This window comes from Danio aesculapii, chromosome 22 (assembly GCF_903798145.1).
Source record: "Danio aesculapii chromosome 22, fDanAes4.1, whole genome shotgun sequence".
NCBI lineage: Eukaryota > Metazoa > Chordata > Actinopteri > Cypriniformes > Danionidae > Danio > Danio aesculapii.
In genome coordinates this window covers 11,553,537-11,571,883 of record NC_079456.1, presented here as the reverse complement: position 1 = coordinate 11,571,883, position 18,347 = coordinate 11,553,537, and the positions used below count along the sequence as shown (strand labels likewise).

Genomic DNA, 18,347 nt, shown 5'->3' with positions numbered 1-18,347 from the left:
CATATTACAGAGTATAGAGGAGCCCTGATAGGCACACGTCTATTAACTGACAAACACAATTAGCATTAATCTGAACGACCTTTATTAAGCATTGAACAAAAGCATGTTTCATGGCTCTGCGGTACCATGCACACGAATCTGAATTCAGTCCCAATGACGAATCTCCTCAGGCTGAAGATCTGAAAATATTCACAGGTCAGAGGTGGCGCACTGTCCTCTACAACAGATTCATATCTACAAGCTATAAACAAACCGAAGGAAAAGACCACAGCACAGAAATACCACAAACATTACAGTCTCTCTCATGTAGAAGAGCTTTAGGCAATAAATAATAAATATGTCATGAACACCTACATTTTTAGGTGAAGTAATTTAATACCAGCGTCTTTTAATGAACACTTTTTTTTTCTTCCTCTGCAGCCTCTGGAAATGTTCTGTTTATTGCGAGGAATGATCTACAGCCAGTACGAATCTGACAACTACTGATAATGAAAGAGAAATGTCGAGTATTACAATCTTTCTCTGTATATTTGAGCTTCTAAACCATATGTTGAGTCTTTCACACCTTGACATGCGATATTCACAGTTATACATGTGTGCTAACTGCTGGTGTTAACCATTTCACTCGAAAATAAGACAGACAGAAAACAAGAAATACTCTCTTGTAGTGTCTCTGATAAATTCTTGCAGGATTAGAGACTTTGGTTATTCACCAAACACATCTGACATAGAAGATTTAGAGAAATTATAAAGGAACATTTCACTTTTTAATGAACATGGTCATTTTACACCTCTCTAGTGTTAAACAGTTTAGTTTCACCATTTTTGTAACCATTCAGTCAATTTCTACATTTGGCGGGAGCACTTTTAGCTTAGCTTAGCATAGATCATTGAATCGGATTAGACCATTAGCATCTCGCTCAAAAAATGACTAAACATTGTGTACTAAATAACTAATACAGTAGTCTCAAACTCAATTCCTGGAGGGCCGCAGCTCTGCAGATTTTACCTCCAACCACCTCCAACTCATACCTGCTTATAAGTCCCTAGTAGCCTTGTTGTGTTTGATTAGGGTTGGAGCAAAACTGTGCAGAGCTCCGGCCCTCCTGGAATCGAGTTTGAGCCCCATGGATTAATACATTGTCTACTAAATCTGATGTAAAATAAAAAGTTGCTATTTTCTAGGCTGATAGGAACTTTATTCTCATCCTGGTGTATTAATCAAGGAACTTTGCTGCAGTACCATGGCAGGAACTTTTCATTTTCTGTCAGTCGTAGAACACAATGTTACTACAAAAGAGTCAAGCTTTAAATAACAAAATTATGGAAAATTTTTGATCGAGATGCTAATGGTCTAATCCAATTCAATGATTTATGCTAAGCTAAGCTAAAAGTGCTCCCGCCAAACCAAGAGATTGGCTGAATACATTCAAAAATGATAAAACTCAACTATTTAACTTTAGGGGAGTTGTAAAATTAGCCTTTTAAAGAAATAAAACCAATGATTCCTTAAACAATGTTGATCTTGTTGTAACAGAAAACCACTGCAATAGTGTTATAAGAACAATAATCAAATAGGAAACAATGGCAACCCTGTTATATGAACAACCCAAGACTATATTAAGCATGGCTACTGGGCTACAAACACAACCATAACAATTGTGACACTGATACAACGAAAAAATAACGGAAAATTGATTTACAGGAACACATCTCAGCCTGAAAACCATGGCAGGTCTGTTCCAGAAAACATCCCAGCTGAACCACACGAACAATTGCAGATCTGGAAAAATGGCAGCCATGTTATTGGAGCAAGACCAACCAAATGTTAAAGGCACAGTCCACCCAAAAAACAAAAATAAAAATTAGCTCATAGTTTACTCTCCCTCATGTGGTTTAAAACCTTTGAGATTCTTTCTTCTGTTGAACACAAAAGAAGATGTTTAGAAAAATGCTGGTTGATGGCACCCATTGACTTCCATAGTAGCAAAACAAATTATTATGGAAGTCAATGAGACAAGAAATCTTCAAAATAACTTCTTTTGTGTAAAACGACGAACAAAAGGTTTAAAACCACATGAGGGAGAGTTTAAAACATGATTTCTTTTGATTTTTGGGTGAATGATACTTTTAAAGGGGGTCATGTAGTGTGAAATCAATATTTGATTGGTCTTTCGACCTATAAGATTATGTGGTCGTTGTGCTATAAAGACATCTTGTAGGTTTCATAACTCATTTTACACCTCCCTAGTGTTAAACAGTTGAATTTCACCATTTTTTAATCTGTTCAGTCAATTTCTAAGTTTGGCGGGAGCACTTTTAGCTTAGCTTAGCTTAGCATAGATCATTGAATCGGATTAGACCATTAGCATCTCGCTCAAAAATGACTAAACATTGTGTACTAAAAATGAATACAGTGGTCTCAAACGTAATGCCTGGAGTGCTGCAGCTCTGCAGATTTTAGCTGCAAACACCTCCAACTCAAACCTGCTTAATAGTCTCTTTTAGTCTTGAACACCTTGGTTGGTTGGATCAGCTGTGTTTAATTAGTGTTGAAGCAAATCTGTGCAGAGCTGCAGCCCTCCAGGAATCGAGTTTGAGACCCATAGACTAATACATTGTGTACTAAAACTGATTAAAAATGAAAAGTTGCTATTTTCTAGGCTGATAGGGACTGTACTCTCATCCTGGCGTAATAATCAAGGAACTTTGCTGCAGTACCATGGCAGAAACTTTTCATTTTCTGTTCGTCTTAGAGCACAATGTTACTACAAAAGATTTAAGCTTTAAATAAGAAAATTATGGAAAAAATTTGGTCATTTTTGAGCAAGATGCTAATGGTCTAATCCAATTCAATGATTTATGCTAAGCTAAGCTAAAAGTGCTCCCACCACACCCAGAGATCGGCTGAATGGATTAAAAAATTATAAAACTCTTTAACTGTAGGGGAGTTGTAAAATGAGCCTTTTTAGGAAATAAAAGCAATGATTCCTTTAACCATGTTGATTTTGGCATTACACGACCACTGCAATAGTGTTATAAGAACAATAATCAAATAGGAAACCATGGCAACCCTGTTATATGAACAACCCAAGACTATAATAAGCATGGCTACTTGGCTAAAAAACACAACCATAACAATTGTGACACTGATACAATGGAAAAATTACGGAAAATGGGTTTACAGGAACACCTCTGAGCCTAAAAACCATGGCAGGTCTGTTCCAGAAAACATGCCAGCTGAACCACACGAACAATTGCAGATCTGGAAAAATGGCAGCCATGTTATTGGAGCAAGACCAACCAAATGTTAAAGGCATAGTTCACTTGAAAAATGAAAATTACCTCATTGTTTACTCTACCTTATGTGGATTTAAACGTTCTTCTGTTTGAAAAATGCAGGTTTACTGTACCCATCAACTTTCATAGTAGGAAAACAAATATTTCTGAAATTATTAAGTCAATGGGAGAAGAAATCTTCAAAATAACTTCTTTTGTGTAAAAAGACGATGAAAAAGGTTTAAAACCACATGAGGGAGAGTTTAAAACAGGATTTCTTTACATTTTTGGTTGAATGATGCGTTTAAAGGGGTCATGTAGTGTGAAATTAATATTTGCTTAGTCTTTTGACCGATAAGATTATGTGGTCGTTGTGCTATAAAGACATCTTGTAGGTTTCATAACTCATAATATCCTTGTTTAGCTCCATCCACCAATGTGTAGCAGGTAAATTAAGAGAGAATAAAATGGAGGACTATGTTGAAACCAAATGTTAATAAATAAAAACAATACAGTCAGCTATTGACTTTCTTCTGATGCCAGCGTGGTTAAAGAGTTCATGATCTTGTCAGTAAGAACTAGGCCTTGTCAGTAAGAACTAGGCCTTGTCAGTAAGAACTAGGCCTTGTCAGTAAGAACTAGGCCTTGTCAGTAAGAACTAGTTTTTTTTCCATGAATGTGTTTATAAACAAGGCACATTTTGATGCTGAATTTCCAGAAAGATGATGCTGTGCCGACTATATTGGTTATTAATTACTGTTTTTATCATGTGCTCACTTTTATTCTGTGATCTCTGGATTTGGCGGAAGCACTTTTAGGTTAGCTTAGCATAGATCATTAAATCAGATTAGACCATTAGCATCTCGTTCAAAAATGATAAAAGAATTTTGATAATGTTTCTATTTAAAGCTTGACTCTTCTGAAGCTAATATCATTGCCCCTACTGCAGCCATGGAACAGCAGCAAAGTTCCTTGATTATTACGCCAGAATGAAAGTATAGTTCCTAGCCATATATCGGCCTAGGAAACCACAACTTTAAATTTTCAGCCATTCTTAGTACAAAGTGTAACTACAGAAGAGACAAGCTTTGAGTTAAATGCTAATAGTCTAATCCAATCCAACACGTTTATAAACAAGGCACATTTTTGTGCAGAATTTCCAGAATGATGATGCTGTGCCAACTTTATTGGATATTAATAACCTTTTTTATCATGTGGTCACTATTATTATGTGATCTCTGAGCACTTTAGCTTAGCTTAGCATAATCATTGAATCGGATTAGACCATTAGCATCTCGTTCAAAACGGACCAAAGAGTTCAGATAATTTAAAGTTAATATTATTGCCCCTACTGCAGCCACAGAACAGCAGCAAAGCTCCTTGATTATTACGCGAGAATGAGAGAATAGTTTCTAGCCATATCAACCTAGAAAATAGCAACTTTTCATTTTCTGAAAGAAACAGAAAATACAAGCTTTATATAGGAAAATTATCTAAACGTTTTGGCAATTTTTGAGTTAAACGCTAATGGTCTAATCCAATCCAATGATCTATGCTAAGCTAAGCTAACAGTGTTCCTGCCAGACCCGGAGATCAGCTGAATAGATTCAAAAATGATCAAACTCAACTGTTTAATACTAGTTAATACTATTTAATGAAAGTTTAGTGTTCCTTTAAAGTAGGCATTTTGGAGGGAGCAGGGCACTTTCGTTTTGTAATGGAGAATTTTGGAGCACACTTGTCGAAGTGAACAATATATAATTTCCCATTTATCTTCTCCTGGAATGTTCACATGACTCAAGACAGCAATACCAAGAATATCTCATTATTGCTGTTACTTACTGTTGAAAAAAAATTCACATTCTATATTAAAATATGCTTTATGTGTTATGTGTGCGTGGTCCCTCCCTAAACTTAAAGTGATAGTTCACCCAAAAATGAAAATGTACTCATTATTATTTATACACTCTCAAGTGATTCCAGAACTATACAAGTTACCTTTTTTCTGTTGAACACAAAAGAAGATATTTTGAAAAATGTTGGAAATCGGTAACCATTGACATCCATAGTAGAAACAAAAAATACAATGGAAGTCAATGTGGAAACTCAAACATAAAAGAATGATAAAATTATGACAGAATTGTCATTTTTGGGTGAACTATTCCTTTAATCCTGTTATAAAGTCATTTTTTCCATATTATCCATCACCATACACATTTCTTACCTATGAAACTTACTATGAAATATAAAATTCATATGAAGAAACGCAAAACGACAATATGTGTAATATATAAAACAACATACCACATGCCAATTAACGACAACTCCAGTCCTCAAAAGTGACCATCGCATGTACCCTTGGCTAACACACTTTTGGAAGGGCCCTAAATAAAGAGAAAATCGGCCCCTACAAATGGCGTACTCTTCCTAAAGGGCCCATCAAGGGTGCAAAAACACAATTTAGAACTCGCCCAGTATAACTCTAAGAAAGTCAACCATTATTAATAATAGCATTTCAACAACATCCCTCAGATTTGTTGGAGAATGATCTTTAAAGTGTTAACCATATCAACCAACGGTTCCGCAATCATCCTTAGGAACAGCATAGAGTCTACAAAGGAATCTGTACTATAATAATTCAGCATATGTTCGCTATTTTATAAAGTCTCATGATGGTGCACGCGGGGAAACTATAAGGAGTGCGCTGATGTGGATGGCTGATTGAAAGCTCAATGTTGTTAGGTTTCAGGACAGTTTTTTCGGCTACGCTGCAGTCCTGTTCACCTTTTTTTTTACTTGTACCTCATTTTTTCTCGTAGTCTCTTCCAAAGTCATTTCCACAGCTTTATTTTGTGCCGTCCCGTCAGTCGAGTTTACTGAGGAAGTCGAGCAGGGCGCGGTGAAACTCACGAGGTTTGTCCATGTAACAGGCATGTCGCGCTCCTGCCAGCTTCACCACGGTGTGATTGGGCAGCTGGATCAGGTTCTTATGAGACTGGGCGCCCAGGTTGGTGTCTAGCTCCCCATATATGATCAGTGTAGGAGTCTGTCAAACAAACAGAAAGAAAGAATTAAAACCTTGTTACAGTTAGGGCTGTCGTGGTGAGGAAATTTATTTTGCTGTAAATCTGAACGGTTCATTAGTGTGATATGTGGTATTACTGCTACACAGAAATTTTGCACACTGCAGTTTTTTCAAAAGTATTCAGTACTAACCTGTACCATTATCTGTTAATCACTTGAACACAATGGCCAATCAGCAGTGTTTAAATATGCAACCTCAACATTGCTCAAATGTTAGTGGGAATTAATAAAAAACAAAAACTTTTTACTGGTACCAACTGGTAAAAATCTGTAATCATTGGTACCGAATTCGATACTTTTGACAACCCTAGCTCTGGTGTCAAGTTATTATGCATCACATATTTTAAAACACAGTGAGGCAAGTTGTATATGTATTGTATAGAAAAAAAAAGTCTATTGTTTCATATTATGCTCAATCATTTATTTCGTTATATCATTTATTATATCATTTGCTGTAGTATTTTTTCATCTATTGGATGATATTATGCGTCATAACAACAGCAGGGTAAGAAAGTTGCCAGCTTGTTTATAGTGGTGTAACGGATCACAAATCTCACTGTTTGGATCATGTTATGGTTTTCTAGTCATGGATTGAACCATTTTTCGGATGAGACAAAAAGAGGAGGAGATAACTGGAATTTGCTTTTGATTTATTAAAAAAAAAAACAGTCCTACAAGACACTTTTGGTTTTAACAAACAGAACTTTGAACCTGTAATTTTATTACAAATACTACTACTAAATGTTACTACTACTGTTGCTGATGTATAAATCTAACATAATTTGCATAACCCATATTTATTTTTAGTCCCCATATTTATTTAATAAATGATTCAGTGATTCACTCATAAAACTTCATGTTTTATGATCATTTTTGAAGAATTATTCAGTGGCATATTTTTGATGCCTGGTTGTCACCACTTATTGGTTAAATAAAGTAATTGCTGCCTATAACTTTCATTTTTGAGCACATGATGGTGATTTTAATCTTTACTATAAACATCAGGGGTTTTATCTAAAGTATGAACTGTTATCCCAGTACTTCTGTGTTATTTGATTGTTTGTAACTTCATAACTAACTCAAAACTCTTGATTTTTATGTTTTTCAATCACAGATTTGAATCCAGCAATTCAAAGGATTAATAAGCATACGCAAATCACCATCATTTATAATTTATGTTGCGTGGGTGTTGAGATCTCAATCTTTTAATGATTAATCATGCTGCTTACACTGAATGCATTAAAGCAGGCTAAACAAGTAGTGACAGAAAACATTTATAAACTTACACTTCCTCTTACAGACAACACAATGTCTGGAAAGTTTACAATGTAAGCATAACCGACTGAATATTTTTTTCAATTTGGGCACCTTGAGCTTCAATGTTTAAATAGCAAAAGCTTAAATAAGTTTAGCATAAACAAAGAGCAGCGTACAGTGCGCGTCTGTTCCCCTAGGTAATAATCACAGCATGAATGATTGAACACAGACTAAATAAAGTTTACAAATACTGATTTATGTTTTGTCCACTACTTTGGGTTGTGTTCATGGTGTGTTTGTGTGTGTGTGTTCAGTTCTCACCACTGTGTGCATTTGGCTGGGTAAAAATTGGTTACATGCGCCACTTTCACTTTCACTTTTTGATCAGTGCCACTGTAACATACTTGGTAGCTAGAATGTGCATCCACCGATTTCAACATTAACTACAATGTCGATTAGACACGTCATCATATTATATATGAACCACAGGGTGAGTGGAGAATTAAATGGTTCAATTAAAATAAAATAAAAAAACGCTACACCACAGTACAAAGAATTAAAAGGAAAGTTCACCTAAAATTTTAAACTCTGTTATTGTTTACTCATACTTCTCTTGTCACAAAGCTGTTTGAGATTCTTTCTTCTGTTGAACATGAAAGAAGATATTTTGAAATATGCTGAAGACCTGTAACCACTGACCTCCATAGTATCTGTTTTTCAGACTAAGTAAGTCAATGGTTACAGGTTTCTAACATTCTTCAAAATATATTTTTTCATGTTCAGCAGAAATAAAAAAAAAAGGTTAGGAACCAACTGTCGCAGAGTAAATAGTAAATTTACATTTTTAGGTGAACTATCCTTTTAAGTGTCACAAACTTTAGCACTCTTATATTAGATATAGGCGATGCAGTGGCGCAGTAGGTAGTGCTGTCGCCTCACAGCAAGAAGGTCGCTGGTTCGAGTCAGTTGAAGTTTCTGTGTGGAGTTTGCATGTTCTCCCTGCGTTCGCGTGGCATTCCTGCGGGTGCTCCGGTTTCCCTCACAGTCCAAAGACATGTGCTACAGGTGAATTGCGTAAGCTAAATTGTCCAAAGTGTATGAGTGTGAGTGAGTGTGTGTGGATGTTTCCCAGAGATGGGTTGCAGCTGGAAGGGCATCCGCTGCATTAAACGTGCTGGATAAGTTGCCGGTTCATTACGCTGTGGTGACCCCGGATTAATAAAGGGACTAAGCCGAAAGAAAATGAATGAATATTAAATATAGTTACTTACGGAGGGTTCTGTACCCGTCTCAGCAGATAGACATACATTCAAGCATGCATGGAGACTGTTCATAGAGTTGGCTAATTAAAGTCATGCAGTTTTTTTATTTAAATACAGAAAGAAAAATAATTTACTAAATAAATAAATAAAACTCTCATAATTAAAAAACAATAAATATCTGACACTTTAAAACTTTTACTCAAGTAATATTCTAAGCAGAGACTTTAACTTTTACTAAAGTCATTGTGCAGTAAGATATCTGTAATTTCACTCCAGTATGGCTTTCAAGTACCTTATACACCACTGGCAAAAATGTACATGTAGAATAAAGTCCAACAGGCTTATGGGCAGCCCGACGTGAAGTAGAAATGATCTGAATGATCTTCCTCAAATCATCATCCTTCTTCAAGTGAACAAGTAAATGATTACAGAATTTTCATTTTTAGATGAACTGTCCCTTTAAGTGTGATATCTGTGATTTAAAGCAAATACGGCACCTGTATGTCGTGGTACTGCTGTGGGGTGATGCCGCGGGTCCCCACCGGCGCAATGGGAACAAAGCCGTGTAACTGTGCGCTGTGTCTCTGGAGGAACGGCAGGGCGTAGTGACCGCTCATAGAAGGGCTCAGTAACACCGGCGCTCGGACGCCCAGAGCCTCCAGAAAACGCTTCAGCAGATCCACACGAGACTGATCCGACTTCACCGACTCGGAATCCGGAGAATTCCCATAACCTGAGGAGGAGTGAGGAGGTTCAGTTATCTGCATTACACATGCTTAATAAATCACTGATATCCAGAATATTAACAGACAGTTCATCAAAAATGCATTCACACAGTAGCTGCGTCCCAAATGACACACTACACACTCTGGGCCCTATCATACACCCGGCGCAAGGCGCAACTCAATTGTTGTTTGCTAGTTTCAGCTAGGCGCAAGAGTCATTTAGACGTTTTGCGCCACGCTGTTTAAATAGCAAACGCATTTGCGCTCACATTGCGCCCATAGGTGTTCTGGTCTGAAAAAGGAGGCGTGTTGAGGCACATTGCTGGCGCGTTGCTATTTTGAGGAACTTAAATAGACTGTTCAATAGACCAGATCAAATCAGGCCTATAGTCCAGCGCAGAGTGCGTTAGTAGTGCACCTTGCTTACACATTGCTTAATACACACAGGGTGTACAGCAATACGCAAATATATTAACAAATGAAAAAGAATTAAAGGATTAAAATATTACTAAAAATATTATTTTTTTGCCTACATAAAAATAAAAACCCCCGCCTCCATGCCTACTTCATCTCGGGGGGCTTTTTCAGTTTATTCATAACAATTTGCTTTTGTACAATGTTATTGTTAATAGTAGTATTATTTATTATTTAACAATAAAAAGACATCAACAATGTAAGATAAAAGATATATGATAAAAAAAAATCTAAAACAGCTTTTAAGATTAACTTTTGATCAATTCTACAATTTTTAAAGGATTCACAGTTAAAGGGATAGTTCACCCAAAAAATAAAATTCTGCCATCATTTACTCATCCTTGACTTCTTCCAAACCATTGACTTCAATACTTGAAAAACCAAATATTATGGAAGTCAATGGTTACAGGTTTTCAACATTCTTCAAAATATCTTCTTTTGTGTTCAACTGTTTAGAAACAAGCCAACTATGAGTAAATAATGAGGGAATTTTCTTTTTTTTTTTTTGGTGACTATAACTTTAAAAACTATTTATTCTTAAGTATCTCCAGAAAAAAAGCTCGTCTCGATGTTAAAAGCAGGGCACTGTAAATTATACTACAATTGGAGATTTAGAGATCATACCGGGCAGGTCAAGAGCGAGGGCCTGGTATCCGCTAGAGGCCAAAAGACTGAGAGTCCCCAACTCTTCCCAGGTCTTAGAGGTGAAGGCCTGACCATGAAGAAGCACCATCTGCAATCTAATGGAGACAAGATCATATTGCATGCAAATAATTTGGTAAGTTTAAAAGCGGTCATGGGTTGCATTAAAATACCACAGCTTGTTAAAATGATCATGTAAAAGTAGCAAACAGATCTTTTCTTCAATATTACGATGTAAATCTGAGTTTCCATTTTATGCCAATTTTAAACATGAATTTTAAACGTCATTCCAATAGGAATCCACTCAATCGGAGTTGTAGGTGTGTGTGTGTGTGTGTGTGTGTTTATCACATTCATGTTAAATTTGGACCAAACAGAAATCAATGCTGCGAAAAATATCATTTAAGTAACAGCTTCCTGTAGATGTTGATTTCTGGGTGTTTTCTTTTCTTGGGATGAATAAAAAATTCTGGACTGAACCCATATGAAAAAGTACTATAGTAATTCATGGTAAATACTAGTGTTTTTGAACCATTCAAAAGTGCTTGAATTAATTTGTTATGGTAATTCCATCATTGCTATTGTGACACAATGACTATGGTAAAAAAAAAGACCCAACACTGTATTTTTCGACAACTATAGGGTATATTATACTACAATACTATATACAATACTATAATAACTTACCATAGTAATAACTAAAATATACAAAAGTATTATTACAGTCTATCAGTTCATTAGAGTTAATACTACAGTACACTGAAGCAATCATTAACAGTGTTGTAAATACTATTATACAATATTATACAATGTAGGGCTGCACAATGTATCGTTTCAGCATTGATTTCGCAATGTGTGTGTCTGCAATAGTCACATCACAGGATATGCAATGTTGAGTTGGGATTATAGTTGATCAGCATAACAACTGCGAGTACATGAGATTTGTGGAGTCGCTGACCATAGTATGACCATAACAGACTGAAACTTTATCATTTGTATGCGTTTAGAAGGCATTTAAAGAGAGTTTAAAGCATTCAGGCACAAAAAAGTACATCTGTAACTTTAATGAAGAATAATTTTACTGAATTAAAATAATAAAGACCATACAGTGTCAATTCACATTTCAGTATTCACTTTCTGTTCTTGAACACTTTGGTGTAGTAATCCAACACTAGAAAACCATAAAGTAGTGTTTATTTGACCTTTTTCATTGTTCTATTGTAATTATTTTGCTTGCAATTTGGTTATTATTATTATTATTATACATGATTCACACGCATACAAAATCAACCCAATCAGATTAAATGAATGATTTCTTTCCAAATAGAGCTATTCAAGCCCTCTGGTGAAATTGCATTCATATAGGCATGAGCCAGTATAAGATTCAGACGGTATGATAACCTTGAATAAAAACACCACGGTTTGATGGTATTGTAATTATTGCTCTAAAATATATTCTTTTTAAATGTCTGGGTAAAAAGAGGGCTTCTGCAGGTATCATCACATCAAATTTAAGACTTTTTAAGACTATTATGAATAAAATTTCAGACTTTCACGTGGCAAAACGCTAATAATTTTCATTAATCACCAGTGGAATGTTTTTACTTACCCCAATAAAATTCGAATTCAGTTATTTCTTAGCCACATATTTTACATAACAAGCAAACTCTAGTTATATACATATAACAGTCTTCGAGCCTACCAGTATCCTACTGGCCCATATCCATCAGCTGATAACCACTGATAACGCCCATTCAATCGAGTGATAACATTCGAATCAGGAATATTGATGTTGAAAAATCTGCTATAAACACTATAATTACTCAAATTTGAAACTACATTCAATAACAAATATTACTATTTCTTATAGGCAACAGGTAAAATAGTAGAACATACAGTACACATTCTAAATTGAGATACACCTCATGAATTTATAGCAATGCAAAAGAAAAATTAAAAATACCAGCAATATTTCCATGACTGAAACCCAAAGGGAATAGCTGTCTTTTTTGCTTTACTACGCATTTACACATTTTCCACGTTAGCACACAGCACCACAGTTTGATTCCTATCTGGATTCAATGTAGGGATGCACCGATACCAGTATCGGGTCGATACTTGGTTAAAATACTCGTATCGGACATGAAAGGCCGAGACCATGCACCAATCCCACTCAACAGTAATTCACTACATGGATGTGATTTTTTTGTCCTAGCTGACTTCGATGTCTTAATCTATTAATTAGCCTAATGTATTATATATTAATAGCTTAGTCCTTATAAACAATCCGTTTATAAAATACATTATTAACAAAGCTACTGACGAATAAACTGAATATGAAATATGATCTTTGCATAATGATCACACTTTTTATTAGTTTAACTTTTCTTTTAAAAAAGACAAGTTTTAAAAGCTATAATAAACACAATTTATGCACAACAAAGGTATGCATAAAAACATGGAGAACTTCTAAACAAATGTTATTGTAAGGATGTAAGGAAGACAATTAAACCATATTACTAAATAATTAATAAATGTTCATTTTGTTAAATGTTTTGTTTAGTTGATTTGTTGGTTGTAATGATTGGCCATAGCTTTACACGGACAATTAGTGAAAATTAAGACCTGTTTAAAGGTAATTTACGACCCACAACAGCATATTTCAGTGAATTTAATACTTTTTAAGGGCTTATTTTTAGTTTTTGAAATTTAAGACTTTTTAAGACCCCGCGGACGCCCTAAAAAAACTAAAACTTTTCCCCTTTGAACATAATATATTTTATTTTGAGAAACATTTATATTTTTTGGAGCAGTAAACATGTCAAGCTGAATAATGAAAATGAATCATTGACTTCTGCTGTCTTCATTGGTTTCAAAAACACAGATTTCTTCACAATTTAAAATGGTTGTATATTTTTTTTCTACTGGAGTTACTGTTGTCCTAAAAAAACAAGACAAAAACTAAAATAAAAAAAATCTTACACATACCCTAGGAATGATATAGTTGAAAATTTTGCCGGTTTTAGAACCTTGACTTTTCCAAACCACGGTATACCTTGAAAATGATTATCGTCCCATGCCTACATTCATAACGCAATATATGTTGCAGGAAATAAAATACCGCGAGGCCCAATGGGTTTAAAAACACTATAAATTACTGTAGTATTTTTTCATGTGGGATATCAAAAATTCATGATGCACTTGGGCAGACACCAAACTTTCTGGTTAATTATATTAAAAACAAATAAATAAATAAAATTATATATATTCTTGAAATTTTATTCTTTTTATTTTACTTAACATAACAACAGTATGAAAAAATACAATAAGCAAATTAAATAACATGTAAAATAATAAAATAAGGAAAATAATAAACGATCGATACATCAAATAGAAATACTTAATTTTTTAAAAATGTTGGTTCAAGCCATGAGGCGCTGTTTTTATGTTATTTATAAAGAGTTCCCAATTTTTATGAACCTAATCTATGGTTTAACAACACTACATTAAATTTTTTATGTTTGTTTATTAAAGTGACAGCTCAGTAAATCTTTGAGTTTCATCTGCTAGAGAATATTTTGAAGAAGGATTGATTCCCACAGTATTTGTTGTTCATGCAATTAATGATTCTGACATTCTTCAAAATATCTTCTTTTTTGTTCAACAGAAAAAAAACTGAAGTTTGGAACCACCTAAGGGTAAACAGTGAGTACATTTTCATTCACAGGCAAAAGAGCTCTCTATCATTGACATTTAAGAAGTATTAAAACCTCTAACTATAAAACTCAGACCTGGGCAGAATCTGTCGTCCCGCGCTGTCCACGGGCAGAGCCTCCCTGAAGAAGAGCGGCGGGTCTCCGGGCAGCTGTCCTGTCCTCACCGTGATGTTGACGCTGGACGGCGGTGGTGGCGGAGGGGGGGTCGCGGCCATCAGCCCCATCCGCTGCTGCACCTCCAGCGAGGGCTCCATACTGCCCTGCCGCATGGAGGGCAGCAGCAGGTACAACAGCACCGTGGCCAGCAGCACCAGCCCCAAAACCACCAGCCGATTGCGGAGGAAATTCATCATCTGCGTTCAAGAGGGAAAAACCCGCTAATCTCATTAATCACGGCAGATTAACGCGTCACACTGCAATTTGAGGTGTTTTATAATTATGAAAAATGTCCTAAGTGGATGTCGGGATATATAAAAGACTCGCGTGTTGAAATGAAGCGTACATGTTTATAATTGTGTGTTAAATAGCGTCGCTGAATTAAAGTGCGCAGACGCAGTGCATCCGCGAGCCGCCTATTGATGAACGCATCACAGGACAGTTGTATCGTGCGCTTTTGTACGTACCTATAAATTATGAGTAGTAGAATAAATGTCCAGTGAGAGGTGAGTGTGTGAAAGTTTGAGATTGATCATTATTTGCATGTAGTGTCAGAAGCGGAGCGTTAATGCGTCTCACATAATAACAGTTCCGGGTGGAAACACGAGACCGAAGGCGATGGTTCCGGTGTTCGCGTTCATACTAGAAGAGATACAGTTGTGGCTAGAAATTCATTCATTCATTGTCTCTTCGGCTTAATCGCTTTATTAATCTGTGGTCGCCACAGCGGATTCAACCGCCAACTTATCCAGCATATGTTTTACGTAGCGGACGCCCTTCCAGCTGCAACCTATCACTGGAAAACATCCATACCCACTTATTCACAAACATACACTATGGACAATTTAGCTCACCCCTTTTCATATGACGTCACGCGGATTCCGGTTTCACTCCACGCAGTGTATCGCTACTTCCGCCTACATAGAAATCCCTATAGAGAAATCACCCAGTCAGCTGTATATTTACTACAGAAACGGTTAGACTGTGACTACGGCTGTTTTCTGTTGTTTGCTTTCAAGGTGAGACATCTGACATCTAAAAAAAACGTACGGATCATCCAGATTTCAGCTTGAACCAAGAAAATGGGACTTTAAACAGAGTCTATTGCTTTGTGTTGCTGTCTTTACTGCAGATGAAGTTGGTATGGACTTGTCACTATTTGTCAAATAAAGATTTCGGTCACGCTTTACAATAAGGCTCATTAGTTAATGTTAATTAATGCATTTACTAACATGAACAAACAATGAACTATACATTTACTACAGTATTTGTTCATGCTAGTTAACGTTAGTTAATGAAAATACAGTTGTTCAATTTTAGTTTGTTAACTCACAGTGCATTAACTAATGTTAACAAGCATGGACTTGGATGTTAATAATGCATTAGTAAATGTTCACTTATGATTAATAAATGCTGTACAAGTGTTGTTCAAGATTAGCTCATGTTAGTAAATGCATTAACTAATAAACTTTATTATAAAATGTTACCAAGATTTCAGATGTTTACACGGGTGCTGTACATTTTTTGTAATGTCAGAATTATTTTTATATATATATATTTTTTTGTGCACTGAAGAATAAAAAATAAATAAAACCGTGGATGTTTTACAGTGGTTGTATACAGTGGACAGCTGATTCACATATTATCCACATTCTCCTGCTCAGTTCTCTGCCATTTTTCCAATATAAGTGTTTTATTCATGAACATAAAACATTTATATATATTTAATATTCAAATTAAATGAAATAGAATAACAATGTTGTATGTCTCTTAACAATCAAACAAAATCATAAAAATTGACAATTGCAAAAATAATACCAAGAAGACTGCATTTGAATTCAGTATTATAAGATTATAAATGTATTTGTAGCATTATTAATTAAAATGTAGTACTAATATCAAATTAAATCCACCCAAAAGGTGGCGGTAGGACAATTTATTAATTCAAATGGAGAAACTGAGCAAAACATTATTAGATCAGTAAATAAAAATAAAAAAATGAAACTGGTTGCATTTATAGAAATAATTACCAGGTAATATAAACTCCAGGAGAAAAAGCATCAACTTTAAAGCATCACTGACGTTATATTGATGTTGTGTGGTCGGAAGTTTATCTTTTCTTGGACATCTTTCGTGGTTGTTGTGAAATTATATTTAATGAAATGATGGCGTGTTACTGCACATAAGGTTTTATATCGAGCCTTTAAGCGATGTAATATGATTTGCTAAGAGATATGAATATGAGACTGCATATTTCAATGCTTTTGCATTCTCTCACATGACTTTTGCGTTCCCTTTAGATACCTTAGCTTTTACAAAAAAAAAAACCTTTAAAACTCTTTCATGAACATAATATGACAATTTTGACTAATTTTGAAAAAGTGTGCAAAGATTTTGCAGGCGAACACAAAGATTCTTGGAGAACACAATACTGTGGCTAGAAAATGCAGACGTTTTCAAAAACAATTGAAAGTTTCTTAGAGGAAATCATTTAGCTAAAGAAAGCAAAACATTTGCAAACAAACACAAACAATAAAGCTAATGATCTTGAGAGTGCATTATTTTTGAACAACTACTATTTTGCAAATACACGCAGTTTCTTGGGGGCGAACTCAATACTTTTGCGCAAAGAGCAGTGCTAATCTATAACCTGCAAAATAGACAAATGCATGCACTACAATCAAATACTTGCCAAACAAGGGCGACACGGTGGCGCAGTGGGTAGCACGTTCGCCTCACAGCAAGAAGGTCGCTGGTTTGAGCCTCAGCTGGGTCAGTTGGCATTTCTGTGTGGAGCTTGCATGGTCTCCCCGTGTTCGCGTGGGTTTCCTCTGGGTGCTTCGCTTTCCCCCACAGTCCAAATACATGCGCTATAGGGTATGCTTAAATTGATCGTAGTGTATGTGTGTGAGTGAGTGTGTATGGATGTTTCCCAGTGATGGGTTGCAGCTGGAAGGGCATCAGCTGCAAAAACATGTGCTAAATAAGTTGACGGTTCATTCCCCTGTGGCAACCCCTGATTAATAAAGGGACTAAGCCGAAAAGAAAATGAATGAATGAATGAATGACGTACCAAACACTTATTTCATCTGTTGATGCGAAATGGAATGAATAGAAATAGAACTTTATATTGTATAACATTCAAAACTATTGTAGTAACAATACAAAAAATATAAATATTACATTATTTATACACAAGTTAAGGTAAAGTTTCTTTGGGGGAGGAGTGGGGGTGCTTTTTGTTTAATAATAGTTTTTCAGGGGGTTTTATCCTTTATTTTTTAGGACGAAGTAAAGTGAAGACAGGAATGAATAGTGAGAGGAGAGACAAAGGACCTTGAGCTGGGACTTGAACTCGGGTCTCTGTGAGCAACTCAGTGCTATATGTCAGTGCACTACTAGGCTATTGGCACCAACAAATGCAAAGTTTTTAGAGGGAATGAAGTACTTTTACAAATTTATGCAACAAATTAGCAGGCAAACAAAGTTTCTTGGGTGATTTCCATACTTATGGGAAGAAATCGCAACTATATTGCATGCAGAAACAACATTTCCTTGGCGAGCGCAGTACTTTTTTCAAAATAACTCTATCTAAGAGTAAAATAAAATAACTAAAATAACTAAAATAACTCCAAATCTAAGGTTGCTGGCGCAGTACTTTTATTGAAGACCTCACACATTTTAAGTGAACAAAATGTTCTTTAATAGACCACAAAGTTTCTTTGAGGAACATTTGCGTAGAAATGTAAAAG

At 35.5% G+C, this 18,347-nt stretch overlaps 1 protein-coding gene across 1 annotated transcript; it reads right to left on the bottom strand.

Moving 5' to 3' along the window:
* Positions 1-3,943: 3,943 nt before the first annotated feature.
* On the bottom strand, positions 3,944-15,175 carry abhd14a (abhydrolase domain containing 14A). Its single transcript, XM_056448417.1, has 5 exons — positions 15,063-15,175; positions 14,515-14,792; positions 10,706-10,821; positions 9,380-9,615; positions 3,944-6,325 (listed from the first exon to the last, which is right to left on the bottom strand). Exons 2-5 carry the CDS (start codon positions 14,790-14,792, stop codon positions 6,143-6,145), a joined length of 813 nt encoding a protein of 270 aa, XP_056304392.1. The 5' UTR covers positions 15,063-15,175; the 3' UTR covers positions 3,944-6,142.
* Between the last annotated feature and the right edge of the window lie 3,172 nt (positions 15,176-18,347).